The sequence below is a fragment of the Lagenorhynchus albirostris genome, chromosome 3 (assembly GCF_949774975.1).
Source record: "Lagenorhynchus albirostris chromosome 3, mLagAlb1.1, whole genome shotgun sequence".
Classification (NCBI taxonomy): domain Eukaryota; kingdom Metazoa; phylum Chordata; class Mammalia; order Artiodactyla; family Delphinidae; genus Lagenorhynchus; species Lagenorhynchus albirostris.
The window spans coordinates 89,421,979-89,441,631 of record NC_083097.1 but is presented as its reverse complement, the minus strand read 5'-3'; the positions used below and the strand labels follow the sequence as shown (position 1 = coordinate 89,441,631).

The following is a 19,653-nucleotide window of genomic DNA, read 5'->3' as shown; positions in this document are numbered from 1 at the left end:
CTGAACAGAAGTAAATATAATTTTATCAGACAAAATAGACTTTAAGACAAAAATGGTAAAAAGAAACAAAAAGGTCATTATATATTGATAAAGCAATCAATTAGTCAACAAGGCATAACACTCCTAAATGTATATGTGCCCAACATTGGAGTACCTAAATATATTAAGCAATTATTAACAGACCTGAAGGAAAAATAGGCAATATAATAATAGTAGGGGACTTCAGTACCCCACATTCGACAATAGACAGATCATCCAGACAGAAAATCAACAAGGAAACATTGGACTTGAGCCACACTTTGGAACGAATGAACCTAATGGACATTTATAGAACATTTCAACCAACAATAGCAGAATACATATTCTTTTCAAGCACACATGGAACGTTCTCCAGAACAGATGATACGACAGATCACAAAGCAAGTTTAGCAAATTTAAGAAGACTGAAAGCACATCAAGCATCTTTTCCCACCAGAATGGAATCTAACTAGGAATGAACTAACAGAAGGAATGCTGGAAAATTCACGAATATGTGGAAATTACATAACACACTCCTGAATAACTAATGGGTCAAAGAAGAAACCAAAAGGGAAATCAAAAAATACCTTTACACAAATGAAAAGGGAAACACAGCATACCAAAACCCAGTAAATGCTGCAAAAGCATTTCTAAAAGGGAAGTTTATAGTGATAAATGCCTACATTAAGAAAAAAGAGGGCTTCCCTGGTGGCGCAGTGGTTGAGAGTCTGCCTGCCGATGCAGGGGACTCGGGTTCGTACCCCGGTCCGGGAAGATCCCACATGCCGCGGAGCGGCTGGGCCCGTGAGCCATGGCCGCTGAGCCTGTGCGTCTGGAGCCTGTGCTCCTCAATGGGAGAGGCCACAGCAGTGAGAGGCCCGCGTACCGCAAAAAAAAAAAAAAAAAAGAAAAAAGAAAAAAGATCTCAAACAAACAACGTAACTTTACAACTCAAGGAACTAGAGAAAGAAGAACGAACTAAGCCCAAAGTTAGCAGAGGAAGGAATGAACAAATATTAGAGCAGAAACAAATGGAAAGATATCCCTTGTTCATGAGTCAAAAGAACAAATATTGTTAAAATGTTCATATTACCCAACACCGTCCCTATCAAAATTCAATGCAATCCCTATCAAAATTCCAATGGCATTTTTTCAGAAATGGAAAAAACAATCGTGTAATTTGTATAAAATGATGAAAGACCTCAAAAAGCCAAAGCAATACTGAGAAAGAAGAGTAAAGCTGGAGGCATCACACTTCCTGATTTTAAACTGTACTACAAAGCTATAGTAATCAAAACAGTATGGTACTGGCATAAAAACTGACAGGCCAATGAAACAGAATCAGGAGCTCAGAAATAAATCCTCACATATATGGTCAACTAATATTTGACAAGGGAGCCAAAAATACTCAAAGAGGAATGGATATTCTATTCCATAAACAATGTTGAGAATACTGGAAAACCACAAGCAGAAGAATGGAATTAGACCCCAATCTTATACCACTGAAATGGATTCAGGACTTAAACATAAGAACTGAAACTGTAAAACCCCTAGAAAAAAACATAAGGAAAATGTTTGACATTGGTCTGGGCAACAATTTTTTGGATGTGACCCCAAAAGCACAAGCAACAAAAGCAAAAATTAGTACGTGGGACTACATCAAACTAAAAAGCTCTGCACAGCAAAAGAAATAATCAACAACAAAAAAAGGGAACCTATGGAATAAGAGAAAATATTTGCAAACATGTATCTAATAAGGGGTTAATACCCAATATATAAAGAATGCATACAACTCAGTAGTTTAAAAAAAAACTGATTAAAAATTGAGCAGAGGAATAGATATTTTTCCAAAGCTGATATACAGATGGCCAACAGGTACATGAAAAGGTGCTCGACAGCACTAATCATCAGGGAAATGCAAATCAAAACCACAATGAGATATCACCTATCACCTCACAATGGATAAAATGGCTGTCATCAAAAAGACAAGAGGTAACAAGTGTTGGTGAGGGTATAGAGAAAATAGAACCCTTGAGCACTGTCAGTGGGAATGTAAACTGGTGCATCCATTATGGAAAACAGTATGGAGGTTCCTCAACAAATAAAAATAGAACTACTATATGATCCAGCAATGCCACTTCTGGGTATGTATCAAAAGGAAATGAAAACAGGATCTCAAAGAAATGTTCACTGCAGCATTACTCACAACAGCCAAGATACCAAAACAATCTAAGTGTCCATCAACAGATGAATAAAGAAAATGTGGTACATGTGTACACACACACACACCTTAGCCATAAAAAAAGAAGGAAATCCTCTATTTGTGATAATACAGATGGGCCTTGAGACATTATGCTAAGTGAAATAAGTCAAAAAAAATACATATACTATATGGTACCATTTACATGTGGAATCTGAAAAATCATAGAAACACAGAATAGAATGGTATTAATAGTTACTTGGGGCTGGGAGGCTGGGAAAACGGAGAGATGTTAATCAAAGGGTACAAACTACCAGTTATAAGATGAATAAATTCTAGGGATCTAATGTATAGCACGATGATTACAGTTAACGATACTGTATATAAATATGTGTTCCCACCACAAAAAAGAAATGGTAATTATGTGAGGTGATGGATTTGTCAACTAATATTATTCGAGTAATCATTTCGTAATATATACATGTATCAAAGCATCATTTGTACACCTTAAACTTATATAATGTTATACGTCAATTATTTCTCAATAAAGCTGGAAAATAAGATAAAAAATAAAGCCTAGCCAAATTTGAATTATGGTTCCACTATTAATGGCTGTATAACCTTGGGCAAGTTACATAATTTCTCTGTGCCTCAGTTTCCTCATCTGTAAAATGGGGATCACTAATAATACGTAACTCATAGGATGGTTATGAGTGTTAAATTAGTTTGCATACACAAATCAGTTTAAATAGTGCCTGGTGTGGCAGGCAGAATAATGGCCTCCCAATGATGTCCATGTCCTAATCCCTGAAAAATGTGAATCTGTTACTTTACATGGCAAAAGGAACTTTGCTGATGTGATTAACTTAAGATTTTTGAGATGGGGAGGCTGTCCTAGAATATTCAGGTAGTCCCAACATAATCACATGGGGCCTTATAATGGAAAACAAGGTGATGGAAGAGTCACAGTCAGAGGAGGTATGAAGACAGAAGAGCAGGTGAAAGTGATGCCAGGCTAGAAGGGGACCTTTGAGCAGCAAATGCAGGCAGCCTCTAGAGGCTGGAAAAGGTGAGGAAATGGATTCTCCCTTAAAGTCTCCATGAGGAAATCAGCCCTGCCAACGTCTTGATTTTAGTCAAATAAGACCCTTTCCAAACTTCTGACCTGTAGAACTGTAAGATAATACATTTTTCTTGTTTTAAGCCACTAAGTTTGTTGTGATTTATTAGGAAAGTAATACACCTGGCAGAGAGCTGTCCTATATAAAGCTCAGCAAGTATCCTTACACTTGAAGTCCCTGTGAGTGGAAGTCTGCCCAAATGCCCATCAGAAGAGGCGGAGAGCTGGGAGCCTAAGGACCTGAGAGCCCATACAATGGAGCAAGGAAGGTGAGACCATGTGACTTTATAAGCTGTTTCCCAGGGGCATATTTTGATCTAACAAGACTATATACTATCTTTGAATAAAGGAGGCAGAAAAAGACGTTATGGTTAAAAATATTTTTCAGGGAAAGAAACATCCGTATCTTCATCCTGGACAGTTTTGGGATCAATGAACAAAAAGTGTTTTAAAGCTATCCTGGTGCTGTAGTGAAGCAGTGGAGGAAGAGGTTACTGCAGTTTGCCAGGTAAACATCGAGGTAGCCAGGGCCGAGCCAAGGCAGCAGAGGTGGAGGAATGTGAAAGGATTTGACAGGACAGATGAACTGGGCGGGGTGCGGGTGGGGGTCTGGGGGCAGGAAAGCAAGAAAAATGGCCCCTTATTTTTGCTGAGACAACTGGGAGGATGATGGTTTTTGCTGGGGAACTGGGAGGATAGTGGGTGGCATTTTAAGAAAACAAGGAATGTTGGGGAAGGTACAGAGTGAGGGGCAAAGGTTCCATTCTGGAACTATTAGATAGCTCAACGGTGGTGTCACACTGACATGCAAGTCTGAAAGTCAGGAGAATGTATAAACTTGAGTGGTCAGTATAAATATGAATTTAAGGCCGTGGGAATGAATGGGATTACCCAGAGAGAGAGTGCACAGATCTGCCTTTTATCATTGTAAAAGGCTCACCAGGCAATTCTCACACATATCCAGTTAAGAACCACTGCATTAAAGCTAAATATAGGAACAGTGATTTGGTAAAAGAGAGTCACCGTTATTGCCTTAGTTCCACGTCAGTCAGCTGCTATGCAACTATACAGAAAAATCCTGCTATTTAGTCAGATCTCAGGCATGTGACAGGAAAGCATTTTGGTTTGATAAAATGACAAGTCACCCAAGTGACCACTCCACCCCTTAAGATGTGCAGTGCTGAGGCCAGAAAGAGTGTGAACTAAGGCTGTGGCCACAGTTATGTATGTAACTCTACTACTCTATCAACAAGCCACAAACCACAATTACAAATGACCTTTCAGTGATTTACCCAGACCTGGAGCTGATCATGCCTGAATCTCTTCCAAGGTATTGTCTTTGTGCTTCTACTTGTCCATTCAGAGAAATAAATGCCCTCACCGTGGGAGCACAAAGAATACTTAATTACATAATACCCTGCCAAAACACAAGAGCCAAGGCACTCTTTGCCCTGGAAATCATCATTCATAAATCTCACACCTGCCTAGGTGTGACAGTGACAAAGGCTACTTGGATGTAGGTATATGAATAGAGTGCCGAGTGACTGTGAAGGGAAGAGCTGGGACTCCAAGTTCACCATCCCTTGCTTCCTTCAGGGAACCCAAAAGACTCCTCCTGGCTGCATGTGGGTAACCACTCTGTAGCTGCTGGAATCACTACAGAGGATCCCAGCCCTGACCCAGAAAAACAACAGACCACAGTGGTTCTCCCCATCTTTGTAATCCCATTCTCTCACCACCTCCAAAGTACGGTCAGGATTCCAATTGCTGGCAGCTTTCTGTGGGCTCCAGGACATAGCTCTCCTTCCACCCTATGGGTTTCCCGATGTTTACGGGAATTGAAACCCTATCATCCCCATCCACAGCAGCCCAGTGCAGCTGCACAGGAACCACCTCCTGTTGAGGCCACATTTTAGGCACCGAGCCACTGTATAAAGTGAAATTCTGCAAAACAGGTATCTTTTTAAAAATGATTATGAGAACAAGGCCTTGCAGGCAGCACAAAATGTTTACGTTATAAAATATTTTCATACAGTACAGTTTTATTACTTTCAAATATAGTTAATAACTGCAATTAAGTGGCACTAAGCAAATTAGGTGTTGACTAATAGAATTCTTTAATTCAGCACTTGGCAAACTCTTCCATGGGACATTACTTTTCTTTATAGTTTTGTAACTTTTTAAAAAATCATACTAATTTTTCTTCTAAAACATATTTTATATTTTAATGGAATTTCTATCCTTACACATAGTACTCTGAGATAATATGTCAACAATGTATCCCACCCAAGAACATGCATAAAAGTTCATGGGATACACTTTCAGACTGCAACAATTCCCAAGGAACCAGGATCATACTGTCATGCATTCATCTGATCAAAGACTTCTGGTGCATGTTGTTAATCTATCTTATATTTTTTGACATATGCCTGTCTTTGTACACAAGGGTTACTATGCACAATCCATTTATACTACCTAACTCATTCTCCATGAAGGAATGACATATATTATACTTCAGGATCTGCTAATAAAAGTTCTATCGACATATTATAATTTTACACAAGTAATGAGGAACACAATTTTAATGTAAAAAGAAAGTAACTGTCAAAAATGGAAAAAACAAATCAACCTAAACAGTGTTAGCCTATTAAAATAAATGCAATTGGCATGTCTAAGACGGTTTTTCATACAGAAATAGTTCTGGGGAATCTCTGAAGGCAGGATTGTATTAAGTAGATAATCAGCCTACCTTCAGTCTTGCTTATACTATTCATTTCCTGAATAAGCCCCTCTATTCCTTACAGACAAGAGACAGGTGTTTAGGCAAGTCCCACCTGAATTATTATAAATTCTGAATTTCCTTACTTTTCTTTCCAAGCATCAAATATTCTAAAGTTTTACAAATCCTTTCCTAGTGACTCTGTAAAAATCAGTCTGATGGAGAACAGGCTTGTGGTTGCCGAAGGGGAGGAGGGGGGAATGGGTTGGGAGTTTGGGATTAGCAGATGCAAACTATTATATACAGAATGGATAAACAACAAGGTCCTACTGTATAGCACAGGGAACTATATTCAACGTCCTGTGATACGCCGAAATGGAAAAGAATATGAAAAAGAATGTGTATATATATGTATAACTAAATCACTTTGCTGTACAGCAGAAATTAACACAACACTGTAAATCAACTATACTTCAATAAAATAAATTTTTTAAAAAATCGGTCTGAACCAATTGATCTACAAGGGCAAGGAGGAGCATGATAAATACCACAGACACAACAAAAGCAATAGTAAGGCACAATGCAACATAAAAGAATGTAAAATAGCAAACTTCTAAATATCATACTATCAGCTATCAGAGATGAGTTAAAGATATTAATTTCTTGGGTTCTTCAAATTTTTTTTCTTTTAAACCGTTATTGGTTAGATCTCCCCTGAAAGTCACAAGAAGTATTAGGGTTGGCCAAAAAGTTCATCCGAGTTTTTCCATAACATCTTACAAACGAAATTTTTGGCCAGCCCAATATCTTGCATCTTGAGTGTTGTCATTTGGCCCTACAAATTTTCACTAATTGGTCTGGGGACAAAAAGAGTTCTTCTTCAGTTCTGGGGTGAGGGACATGAGGCTAGCCACCATTCAAATGGGACAGGCTCTTCTTTGCTATAAACAACAGGCAGTTTGGGGGTATCCTCAGAAATCTGTTTGATCTTCAGAACAACCTTGAGCTATGAGGCCCCTGCTTAGAGTGCTGCCTTTTGGTCTTTAATAAATCTCTCTTTTCCTCCCTCTCCCTCCCCCACCCCCCAACATACACACACACCCCACATGCACACACACATAGAGTAATCTATTTTTTGTTCTTATAACCTAGAAAAAATAATTTAGTCCCATAATTTGGGCCAAAGGTGAAATGGGCCTTTTTTCATTTCCTACTGAAATCCTTCTTTGTAATCCTTCCTTATGATAGCCTTACCTTTTCTGAGGTATGCTGACCAATGAACTGGTCTCTGACAATTTGAATACAAGCTGCTGCATTTTATTAACATCTGCTACACAGTAATCTTAATCTAAGAAGCATAGCTTTTGGCTATAAGAAATGTTACTTGGCTCTCTGCTGTCTTCTCACAAGGCCCCATGTGAGCTCATTCATTCTCGACTGTGCTGATGATACCAGATCAGCATCTCCCTTCCCCGATCTCTCACTCTGGCACTCCAGCCCACTTGGCTATTTCCACTCACATCCACCTCATCATACACGAAACTGAACTTGGCTTCCCAAACTAGCTTATCCTTCCAACTATCCCCTTCTGCAAGCAGTACAAGCAGTCTCCAAATGCCCCAAAGGAAAAAGGTGGGAGAACCTTTTTTACTCAAGCCACCCATCATTACCCTTTATCAAATCTGTTAGAAAGCCCGACACTTCTAACAAAATGTCTCCACGTTTTCCCTCTTCCTCTTGATTCCAGCCAATTCAATACTGGTACAGGGATTTACTGCCTTATGTCTGTATTACCTCAAACAGATTCTCAGCTGCCTTCCTGCTTCTGAGTCTTCCTACACACCTGCTACCAGAATAATTTAGATTTAATATTCTCTTAGCTCCCTTCCAGGTCTAAAATTTTCTATGAAATTAATTCTCCAACATTGGTTTTCTCAAGCAGCTTCCTGACATACTCAATAACTTCGAATGGTTCACCACCATCCAACTCATAACTCCTCGCACTGGCTCTCAGGAAAATTCACAATCTGATCCCAAACTACCTGCTGTGTTTTCCCAATTACTCTTTATAAGCTCCAAATATTATAAATCAAACCAACCTCCTTACCTCTTCTCATTGTGCCAGGCTCCGATCCTTCGGAAGCATTGTACTTCACACTAGGAATGTCTTTTCTCCTTTCAAAGTCCTACCCAATCAGAAAAGCCTAGCTTCTGTCCCATGTCCTTTGGTCAGTTGGAGCTAGGCCATTACACGAACTTAGTTCTGAATTCTCTTTAAGGCCTTTGCCCTTATATTAAGAATATAAATTAAGATCATGGACTCTTGTTTTATTCTTAGTTCCTTTATACCCAGAACCTACAACAATGCCTTGTACATAATAGATACTATATAAACCTCTGTTCATTGGTAATAGTTAGCATTTATTGAGCATTTGCTACATGCCAGGCACTGTTCTAACTTTTTTAAATTAACTCTTCTAAAGAATAACTAAATAACACTCAACTGTCTCTAATTGTTTCAGAAATGGCAGTTGTGTCTCCTCAAATAACTAAGAAGCTCTATCAAAAAGCAATTAATATATCTGGCATGTCTATCACAATTTCCATAGTACCTAACGCATAGTGAGTCATCAAATATATGCTGGCTGTAGTACAACGAAAGATCATTGAATTACAGGACAGCAAGCATGTCCCAGGTATGCTATGACTAGTTATGGGATCTAAGCCAAAAAACCAAAACAAAACTGCTGAGGTCCAGTTTACACGTCTGTGTCCTTATCTGAAATATCAAAGACTAAATTACCTAACCTTGGAAGCGCCCTCCAAAAATTCTATGACTCTTTCCTATTATGACTTTTCTGGGGAACTGATGACTGCTAAGAGAATGACTACCTCACTGATTCTAAAAACAGAATTTCAGGACTTCTTTTATGTAGAAAATAATTCTGAGAATGATTCAGACTGTCAGGCTTCCATCCTCTAATGCTCCACAGGTAAAAATGTTGCCACAAAGGCCAGGACCAATAAATTCCAGATTCCTCCACACCTGCAGGAGGGAAAAGAGGGTAAAGCTGCCAAGTACACCTTCAGGCCCAACGTACAGCTTCATCCTGAAGAGGAAGAGCTTCCCATTACAAAACTAAACACCATCAGACCTGGAAGAAACATGTATTTAGAAGAAAAAAAAAAAAATTGGCAAGTTTCTCGGCTCTCCAGACTCCTGATTCAGGACAATAATGTTCACTGGTAGGATCAGGTCTCATTTGGGACCTGCTCTGCCTTTGCAAAAAGCAGTTGATTTTGCTGGACTTCTGAAGGCAACTACCTGCAAAGGAAGCCAGTGCAGAAATCCACTTACATGTGAAAAATGCACACATGCATATATTTGAAAATAAAAACACTTGAAAGTTGCACTCAATGAGACGCATTACACTCATTTTGTTCAGAGGAAGTGCACTACATTTTAATGGTGACAGTAAAGTCTTTGAGCACACAAACGGGATGGTGGCCTGTGCCACAGGAACGATGAAAGTCACACATAATCATTAAGAAGCATAAAGAAGGATCAAAATTAGCAGGAATTAATTACTCTTGGATAACCAGAGTAGCACACTGCCCCTGCAGACACCCTGGTAGTCAGTTCTTTGCCTTCAAGCTGAGCAGTCGTCGGGGTCCCAGAGATGACTGCCAAGTTCCGGCCTAGATCTATGGTTTTTGCAGAAGATACCTTTTGCAGAAGGCCCTGGGCTCTCCTACCACGGTACTAACCAACCCAAGCAATCAGATTAGGCTCAGAATTCAGCCCATCTGTGAATTACAGCAAATCCAAGACACAATAAAGTCATGGTTTGCAATCTCAAGACTATGGATCAATTTTGCTTAGTTCATGCCCTAGAACCCTCTGTCCCAGATCGGTCCCAGAGTGAGAAATCTTCAGGTGATAGAAGGGAAACAAATTAAACATGTCAAGCATGCCCGTGCTCTAGTACAGAAGTTCCCCAAGGACCCTTGGAAATCTATGAAACACATAGACAACACAAGTTTTAAACCACACTCTCAAAACACAAACTAAGTTTGAGTAATGCTTACCTAATAACCAGTTTACGAGAACTTTGTTTGTTTTTAATTAACCCACCTCTGCTTCAACAGATCTAACCACACTATTTGCCTCCAATGTTAATAACAGAGAAATACGGTTTAAACCAAGGGTTGGCAAACTTTTTCTGCAAAGGGTCAAACAGTAAATATTTTAGGCTTTGTGGGCTACACTTTCTGTCGCAACCTCTCAACTCTGCCCTTGTAACACAAAAGCAGCCAGAGATGATTCGATTCACAGGGGAATGAGTGTAACCATGTCATGACATATTTAACCATTTTAAAATGTAAGAATCATTCTTAGCTTGTGGCCCTACATAAACAGGTGTCAGGCCAGACTGGGCCCACAGTTAGCTGACTTCAGCAAAGTTCAAGACCACAGGCCTTCAGACAAAAGGGAAGGAAGGAGAATATTTGCCCCGAATTTCATTCTTTTCCTACCCCTACCTCCACCCCCTTTCTTTAAAAAGGCTGTTTAGAACCAAATGAAATGAACAGGAAGGAAGTCTCCATCTACTTTATTTTCCAGTTTCTTTCCCTGCTTTTTCTAATCTCAAAAAGGAATACAAAATGCAGTAACCAGAATCATCAGAATTAGCAGAAATAAAACAAGTAATACACTGAAGAAAGTAAATATCTTGCCTGAGAAAGCTTTAGACAACTCAAATTATTTTTGCATATGCCTTCCATACTACCTTATTACTAATCAATATATCTTATTTTCCTGTGCTAAAAGGCAAGGGGAATAAATCTAGACTACTGCTAAACTCTAACTAAGCTTGCGGAAAATAAAACATGGTCTATTTACTATCACTTGACCAAATGCTTTTCTCAGAATAATAAGCATGGTCCAATTTTTTTAAAATTAAGTTTCATTACAATAATCTTCCATTTTTAACTTCCATATGAACATAATCTACCCCTGTATTTTCTATAACATACTGCAATGTAGAATCCTAAAAATATAAGTGAATTTGGGGCATCTAGTGAAAGGATACATTTCAGTCATCAAAAAAAAATGCTAGTTATCCTTGAGTATTAGAATTAAGCCTTTTGACTTAAATACAAGACATGACACCATAAAACTCCTCAAAGAGAACATAGGCAAAACAGTCTCTGACATAAATCGTACCAGTGTTTTCTTAGGTCAGTCTCCCAAAGCAATAGAAATAAAAGCAAAAATAAACAAATGGGACCTAATCAAATTTATAAATTTTTGCACAGCAAAGGAAACCATAAACAACACAAAAAGACAACCTATGGACTGAGGGAAATTATTTGCAAACAATGTGACTGACAAGGGCTTAACTTCCAAAATATAAAAACAGCTCAAACAACTCAAAAAACAAACAACCCAGTCAAAAAATGGGCAGAAGACACAAACAGACATTTCTCCAAAGAAGACATACAGATGGTCAATAGGCACATGAAAAGATGCTCGACATCTCTAATTCTTAGAGAAATGCAAATCAAAACTACAATGAGATACCATCTCACACTAGTCAAAATGGCCATCATTAAAAAGTCTACAAATAACAAATGCTGGAGAGGGTGTGGAGAAAAGGGAACCCTCCTTCTACGCTGTTAGTGAGAATGCAAATTGGTGCAGCCACTATGGAGAACAGTATGGACGTTCCTCAAAAAACTAAAAATAGAGTTGCCATATGATCCTTCAATCCCACTCCTGGGCATTTATCCAGACAAAACTATAATATAATTCAAAAAGATACATGCACCCCTATGCTCACAGCAGCACTATTTACAATAGCCAAGACAGGGAAACAAACTAAATGTCCATCTAAAGATGAATGGACAAAGAGGATATGGCATACACACACACACACACACACACACACACACACACACGACTATTACCCAGAAATAAAAAAAGAATGAAATAATGCCATTTGCAGCTACATGGATAGACCTAGAGATTATCCTACTAAATAAGGTGAGTCACAAAGAGAAAAACAAATACCATACGATATATGTGGAATCTAAAATATGACACAAATGAACTTATCTACAAAACAGAAACAGACTCACAAACATAGAGAACAGACTTGTGGTTGCCGGGGGGGGGGGGGGGGAGGGGGGGGAAGGGTTGGACTGGGAGTTTGGGACTAGCAGATGCAAACTATTATATATAGAATGGATAAACAACATGGTCCTATTATATAGCACAGGGAAGTATATTCAATATCCCATAATAAGCCATAATGGAAAAGCATATGTAAAAGAAGATACACACACACACACACACACACACACACACACACACATATAACTGAATCACTGCTGTACACCGGAAACTAACACAACATTGTAACTCTACTATACTTCAATTAAAAAAAAAAAAGAATTAAGCCTTTTGATCACTCCTTTCTAAAATGCAAAGTGCTAACAAAGTGCTATGGGTATAAAGAATAGGCCTTTGGCTAGACTGCAGCCAAAGTGGTTTTCAACAGGGTTGATTTTTTTTCCCCCGGGGGACATACAGCAATGTGCGGAGACACTTTTGGTTGCTACAAGTTGGGGAAAGGTGTTTCTGGCATATACTGGGTAGAGACTGGGGATGCTGCTAAACATCCTGTGATGCACAGGACAGCCCCCCACATCAAAGAATCCAGCCCCAAATGTCAGTAGCAAAGAGTTTGTGAGGCAGCCAAAGGTAGAGATGTGCACGTTTAAACTAGCTTTCTTCAAGGTTGATCTTTTCTTTAGATATAACGTGTTAAATTTACAAATTTAACATGAAATATTTACTAGATACCTACTATGCACTGGTCTGCACAGAAGTATTGCAATACAAATAGCATTACCTTAAATACACTGTCTCACAGAAAAGCTACATTGTAACCTCAAGAGACTGAGTGTACTCAAATCAAATCATTTACTTCCTCCCTATCACAAGGCAAATTCAGCAATACTCAAGCACTAGGTCTCAACTCCATTTCAGAACAATCGTCCCTCAAACTTGTTTGAACCTAAACACAGTTTCAACCTTAAAATTAGCAGCTTTGGTGTAACACCTGTAACTGAAACAGAAACCCCTTTTAGCTAAAATGGTCTACACTTCCTCTCCTGATCAACTTACTAATCACAACTGTGAATAGAGGCAAAATTTGCTCTTTAGAGTTCCTCCTCCTCTCTTCCATATGTACTATAAAAGCTGATCTACCAGGAATATGACCACCAGGACGGAAGGGGCCAAAAACGCAATGAGGCCTTTATAATCCAGCAACCAGAGATTATATCCCAGCTGTTGAATATCCTCCCATTTTCTTACAGATCTCCATGGAAGTGAGGGAACAACAAGGGAAAACTAAGACTGCTGGACTCAAAAAACTAAGAGTAAAAACAGGGAATCAGAAGCAGCTACTGAACTACTCTTTCTAGGACAATCTCAACACTTAGTCCAGTCTGTCAAAAAAGGTCAAAGTTTTAACAGCTATCACCAAAATCAATAGCTGACTCAAAATAAAAAACAACAAATAAAAGTGGTAATTTTAGTCAATGTTTTGCCCACAGCCCAGATATCCTTTAATGCTAATTAATGAGTCACAGAGAAAATCCCCTTCAGATAAACAGGACTGCAACATCTCCCAAGCAAAAGCATTTGTTTAGGTCCTGACAGCAGTGCTGATCTGGGAATAACACATTCAATTCAATTTAAAAAATAATAAACTTAAGCCTTCAGACCAGATGCAGTCATGACTGTCTGTCCTAGTTCGTGTATAGGAAGACTCTTGAGTCTTAGTGAAACATGCTGGCAGGAGGAGTCCTGAAGGACTGCTGGACTCCACTCTGGAGGGGGTGGAGGAAACCAGCCCTTTTCAGGGGCTTTCATGTTCTTGCACTCATTTCTCCTAAATCCCTGGTTGTCACCACGGTCAAGGTCAAAGTTCCATCACTTCCCAAAAGTCACAGCTCTCAAACAGTGTACCCCAAGGAATGAAACAAACTTCCTTCTACACACCTGCACAAACCCTAACAAGAGCTATTGTTTATAAATAGAGTGCACTGGAGTGTGGAGAAGCAGGAAAAATCGTATTTTTCTATTTATTATTCTTAAGATTCACAGATTTCTAAAAGCAAGAAAAAACAACTGGGGGACTGAGGTCAACTTTAATTAAACATATACTGTGTTGAACACTTAAGAAAGTACTAGAGATGTAAAGTGTTTAAGCATGTTTTTATATGTGTATTATATTTTCACAGTAAAAGTTAAAAAAAAAAAGACATAAAAGTCCCCACCTACCAACGTCTTTCAATCAAATACTTAAAGACATTCACACTTTCTCACTTGATAAATGTTTTCTGGGCACCAAGATAAAATCTGAACTTCACTTTCACATTTTCCATCAGTCCCGATCTCTGAACTTTCAAGGGTTTAATATGAATCGCTATGACCATATGCTATACTACTTATTTAAAGATCGATCATTTGTTATACAAAACCTGAGTCATTAATTCTGCAGATTCAAACATAAGACATTAATAAGTCATCCTCTTATACACAAAGTAGATAGTAAGCAACTTGTGAAATCGCTTGTAGGAAGTGATGAAGAATTTCAGGAAGACCTTAACAATGTTTCTCCTTTCCATCTGCTCGAATTCTAACATTACCTCAAAGCACCTTCAGGGCATTAGGCCCTGGCCAGCCTCTCATTCACAGTGGAATTTTTATTAATTTTTCTAGCTGAGATTTATTAACCCTAAAATACACACAAGCGAAAACAGACAAAGCCACCTGTTGCCTCAAGGCCTCAAAGGAATTCCTCCCAGAAGCACAGGGGAAAGCCTTCCAAGGACTATCTCAGAGGCAGGCAGCTGCTCCAGGGTGGGAGAACCTAGAGCACCCAGAGTTGGGCCCACTTCCACCCCAGAGTCTGGCCAAGTGGCGGAAAACACATTTGGGGAGGAGGCAAAAAAAAAGAAAGCCAGAATTACAGCAAATAGACTGCTCTCAACTGAAGACGGTTTTAAAACATATCTTGTTTACATGATGGACCATGTAAGGAAGGAAGGAACTAAACTGGAAGGAACTAAAATGGACAATTCGGAGGAAATCAATCCCTTTCTAGAGAAATCATTCTACTAGACACCCAAAATGATTTATAGTGACTGACTAGCTTGGCTCTATTACAACTAAGGAATTCAATACCCAAACTCATCAAAGAAATATAATTTAGTGCAACCTAGCTTTGCTATGCTTGGTGTTCTCATCAGATTAAGATTTACATAGGAGTTAGGAGTAGTGAAAAAATAAAAATCAACTCAAATGCTAGGATGCTATGCTGCATAATGGTTTTCATTATAATGTTTAGCTCTCAAGTGAGCTAGAAGACATTCTGGGAGAGATATAAATCTCACCATTAAACGTTTCATAAAAAGGAGCACATTCGGTGGTCTGGAACTGAACCTGCAATATCTCTGAGGTATGCCTGTACCCTATGACCCAGCAATTGTACTCCTGGGCATTTTTCAGAGAAATGAGGGCTTATGTGAATGTTTATAACGTTCATAGCAGTTTTATTTGAAATAAACTGCCCCAAGTTGGAAACTACCCAGATGTCCTTCAATGGGTGAATGGTTAAACAAACTGTGCTCTATCTATGGAATACTACTCAGCAATAATAAGGAACAAAAGAAAAATGAAAAGATAATAACATCAGCAAAAAATAATAAGGAACAAACATGTAACAACCTGGATGCCTCTGCAGAGATTTAGACTGAGTGAAAAAAGCCAATCCCCAAAGGTTGCACACTACATGATTTCACTTGTCATTCTTGAAATGACAAAATTACAGAAATTGAGAACAGGTGAGTAATTGCCAGGGGCTAGAAGGGAACAGGGACAGGAGGAAAATGGTTGTGGCTATAAAAGGGCAATGTAAGGGGTCCTTGTGGTGATGGAAATATTCTGTATATTGACTGTATCAAGATATAAATATCCAAGGTGTGATACTATATTATAGTTTTGCAAGATGGTACCACTGGGGGAAACTGGTAAAGGATACATGTGATCTCTGTATTATTACTTATACGTGCATGTGAATCTACAATTATCTCAAAATGAAACACTTATTTTTTTTAAAAAAGGCTTAAAAAAAAGCAGCACATTCATTAGGGCTTCATAATAAAAACTCCTTTAAAAAAAAAGTCATAAGCTAAGGAGCTGCAGAGCATTATGCTCTATTTTCCACAAGCAAGTTGGGGGACTAAACAGTAGGCAAAGCATTACTAAAGGGGGCAGTACAGCATAGTGGCTGAGAGCTCAGACTCCAAAGGCTGCCTGTTGAAATCTCAGCTCTTAGCTGTGTGACTCTGGGCAAGTTACTCTCTCTGTGCCTAAGTTTCCTCACCTACTGGCTGGTGATTGTGTGAATGCAGTTTACCATGTAAGACTAAGACACACAGGCTGATATCAGACATACAAGAGTTAGGCTTATACAGCATTTATCCAGTCCACCTGCGTGGGGATTCAGTGGCTCTCCAAAACTAAATCAGCAAAGGTGCCTTTTGCACCGAAAAGCCAGTACTGAAAATCTGAGAAAGGCAAACTTAAGTATAAAACGTTCCACCTTCCAAACCCTCTCCCCTTGCACACAAAACAGAATATACGCAGGGCCTTTTCTCCCAGCAGCCACTGTCACTTTCCATTAAATGCTTTATGTTGTAAGCAGAACTTCAGCCCCTTGACAAGGACTAGGGCTGGATATTAAAATATTGGAATTAACTTCGCCTAAGACGTCCCAGTAACCAAATGACTCACTCACTTCTTTAGAAACAGTAAAATGTCAAGGTTGCCAGAGAACCCCAGCCCCAGATGTGTGCATAAATCATTGAGAAGTGTTCATTAAGCCAAAGCCAAAGGACATTACTCAAGATAACACTTTAAGTAAAATCTATCAGTTTTTATGGTTTTTCCTGTAATGGAGAAAATTCGAAAAAATAGGATTGCTGGAGGGAAAATCACGGTAAGTTAAGCCCCAAAATTGTACAACATATTTTAAAAAGGCTTAGAACTCCTCCATTTGCTCTGGCTTCAGAGGGTTTACCCTTCCTCCCTCCCGCCCCTTTTTTTAACTGTTTTATCCAATCTCATCAACAAGCACTGGACAAACGCTAAACTATTTTCTCTATAATACTACCTAAAAGCAGAAGCTTTTAAATTTTTTGATACATCTGTTTACAACCAGATTTTTAATATCTCTCATCTGCAAAGCATTTTGAATGCTCTGTATTGATGACACCATCCACAAAGGGGTCTTTTTTTCACTTTCATAATAATTCAGGTAAAATTAGTAGTCTAATTTCATTAAACTCAAGCCTTTTGTCCTAGCCTTTCACAAGAACAAAAGGCAAGAATATTCCTTGGTCATTTACACTGTCACACAAAAGAAAAACAAACAAACAAAAAAACACCAACTTGTTCACGTCCTACGTTTCTCTACCCTTGAATGAAGTAGTTGATAAATCAGCTTGTCAGGGTTTTGAGTTCTTCGGTTCATTCATTACAGGGGATACTACCCAATACCCAGTTTTACTAAAATTTCTGGATCGTACAGGTCATTGGCAAATAACTTGAAACAAATCGCACACGCGGTATATCCTCCCAAACAGAACCGATTGTCTCCGTTTGCTTATTTTTAGTAACTTGAGATAAAAGACTTAAGACGGGTCGTTTTCCCAACTCGTTTGACAATTTGACCGCTGCCTCGGGACTGAGCGCCCCATAGCTACAGGCTGGAGTATAACAAGCGCTTCCCCACTAGGCTCCCTCATCCGCTCCAAACAAACCCCATGTAATAGCTGAAGAATGACGACACTAAAATCAACCCCACAGATTCATACCTTAGAGGTCTGCAACACGGAATAAACTTTTTTTCCTCAAGCGACAGTGCAGTTTAAATAAATAAATAAATGTAACACCCAGATGGGGTTTATTTGATCCATTCCCGCGACTGGGTGCGCGCAGGGGGTAAGTGCAACTTAACCCTGTGTGGGCCTAGGGGCTCACTAACAGCTGTCAGTGGGCGCTGCGCCGGCGAGGGAGCGCCTCACGCCGCGCCGGTTCACTGGCCAGCAGGTGACCACCCCAACAAGCCCGGGTGCGAAGTGCGGAAACACGGCCACTTCCCCCTGAGCGCGATCCGGCCACCGCACGCCGCCTGGTACTTTGTTAACTCCGCGCGCCCGGGATGAGGTGGCTGCGGAGCCCAGGCTGGAGGAAGATCCAAGCCTCCTCCAGTTTGGCCTCGCCCTGCCGGAGCGCGGAGCCTCGGCGGGAGGGAGAGGTCGTGGAGCAGCGGGTAACTACGGGTCCCCACCCCTACACTCTCGGAGCCCCGTGTCCCCACTTCCTCGTTCCTTACCTGGGGAAAGGAGCCCTCGCGGCGCGGGCTCTTGGGGTAGTCTAAGTGACCCCGGTCCAGCATCAGGTAGAGCGAAAAGATCACCACACAAAAGATAGCGCTGCCAAACACGGTGAACTGGCGGCTTAACTTCATTTTTCCTCGATAGACTCGGGGCCAGGGCACTGTCCTCACCCGGAGGAAGAGGCGGACTGTGGACTCCTGGAAGCGGCCGCCGGAGGCTCCCTGCTCCCGGGCTTGTGCTCTCCGCGCTCGCCGCTGCGGATGCGGGTCCGGGCGGCGCTCCGCACCTTATCTCCGGCGCCACCACGCGCCCTTGGCCTTCGCCCCGGCCCAACGCCCTCTCTGGGGCCGGGCGTCCCTCCTGAGGCGGGATTCGCCTGCAGCCCGGAAGGGGCCCGCTCAAACTAGATCTCGAGTTCAGCGCCGGCACCCGGCAGGGCGCACGGAGCAGGCGGAGGAAAGGTCGCTGTCTGGACTTCCTGCCACCGTCGCCCGACCAAGTCGGCAGGAAAAGTTTTCTCGACCAGGGCAGGCGTGTCCTCTTCACCCAGGAGGTGCGGGCTCGGCGGCTCTAGGGTCGGCGGCGCGGAACTGGGTCCGAGGAGCCGTGGGGAAAGAAATCAGGTTGGGAGGAGCCGGGCCCCACAACTTAGCGCCGGGACAGCCGGGCCCGCCCCCGTGGCACCGCCCCCGCCTCCCCCGACTGAGCCCCTTCCTGCTGCCGCCGCCGCCGCTGAGGCCGGGCCGGGGTGCACCCTGGGCGCGGGGACGCACGGGTCCGGCAGGAGTTTCCTCCGAGCGCGCGTCCGCCCGCCGGCGCCTCCCGCCCCCCACCGCCCTTTTCGCTCAGCTCTGGGACCCGGGCTGCGCTCGGAGGGCGCAGGGGGCGGGCGGCGGCGGCGCGCGGAGGAGGAAAAGGAGAGCAAGAAGAGGACCTTCCCCGGAGAGAAGCCCGCTCCAGCTGCAGCCGCGAGTCCCCTCCCTCCCTCCCGCCCCGCAAATGCGGAGATGGCGGCGGCAGCGGCGGAGAAACGCCGGTTCTCCAGCGCCACTCGGCGCTCCTGCACCGCCCGCCACGAGCAGGAGGAGACAGCAGCGGTGCAGTGGCCGCTGGGTC

General features: G+C 41.4%; 1 protein-coding gene across 1 annotated transcript in view; it reads right to left on the bottom strand.

Annotated features, from left to right (window-relative positions):
- Positions 1–19,099, bottom strand: part of MAN2A1 (mannosidase alpha class 2A member 1) — a 159,684-nt gene extending 140,585 nt beyond the window's left edge. The window contains exon 1 of the mRNA XM_060143376.1: positions 18,534–19,099. Coding sequence (XP_059999359.1) covers positions 18,534–18,668 — 135 coding nt within the window. The 5' untranslated portion in view covers positions 18,669–19,099. The remainder of the gene's footprint in view (positions 1–18,533) is intronic.
- Between the last annotated feature and the right edge of the window lie 554 nt (positions 19,100–19,653).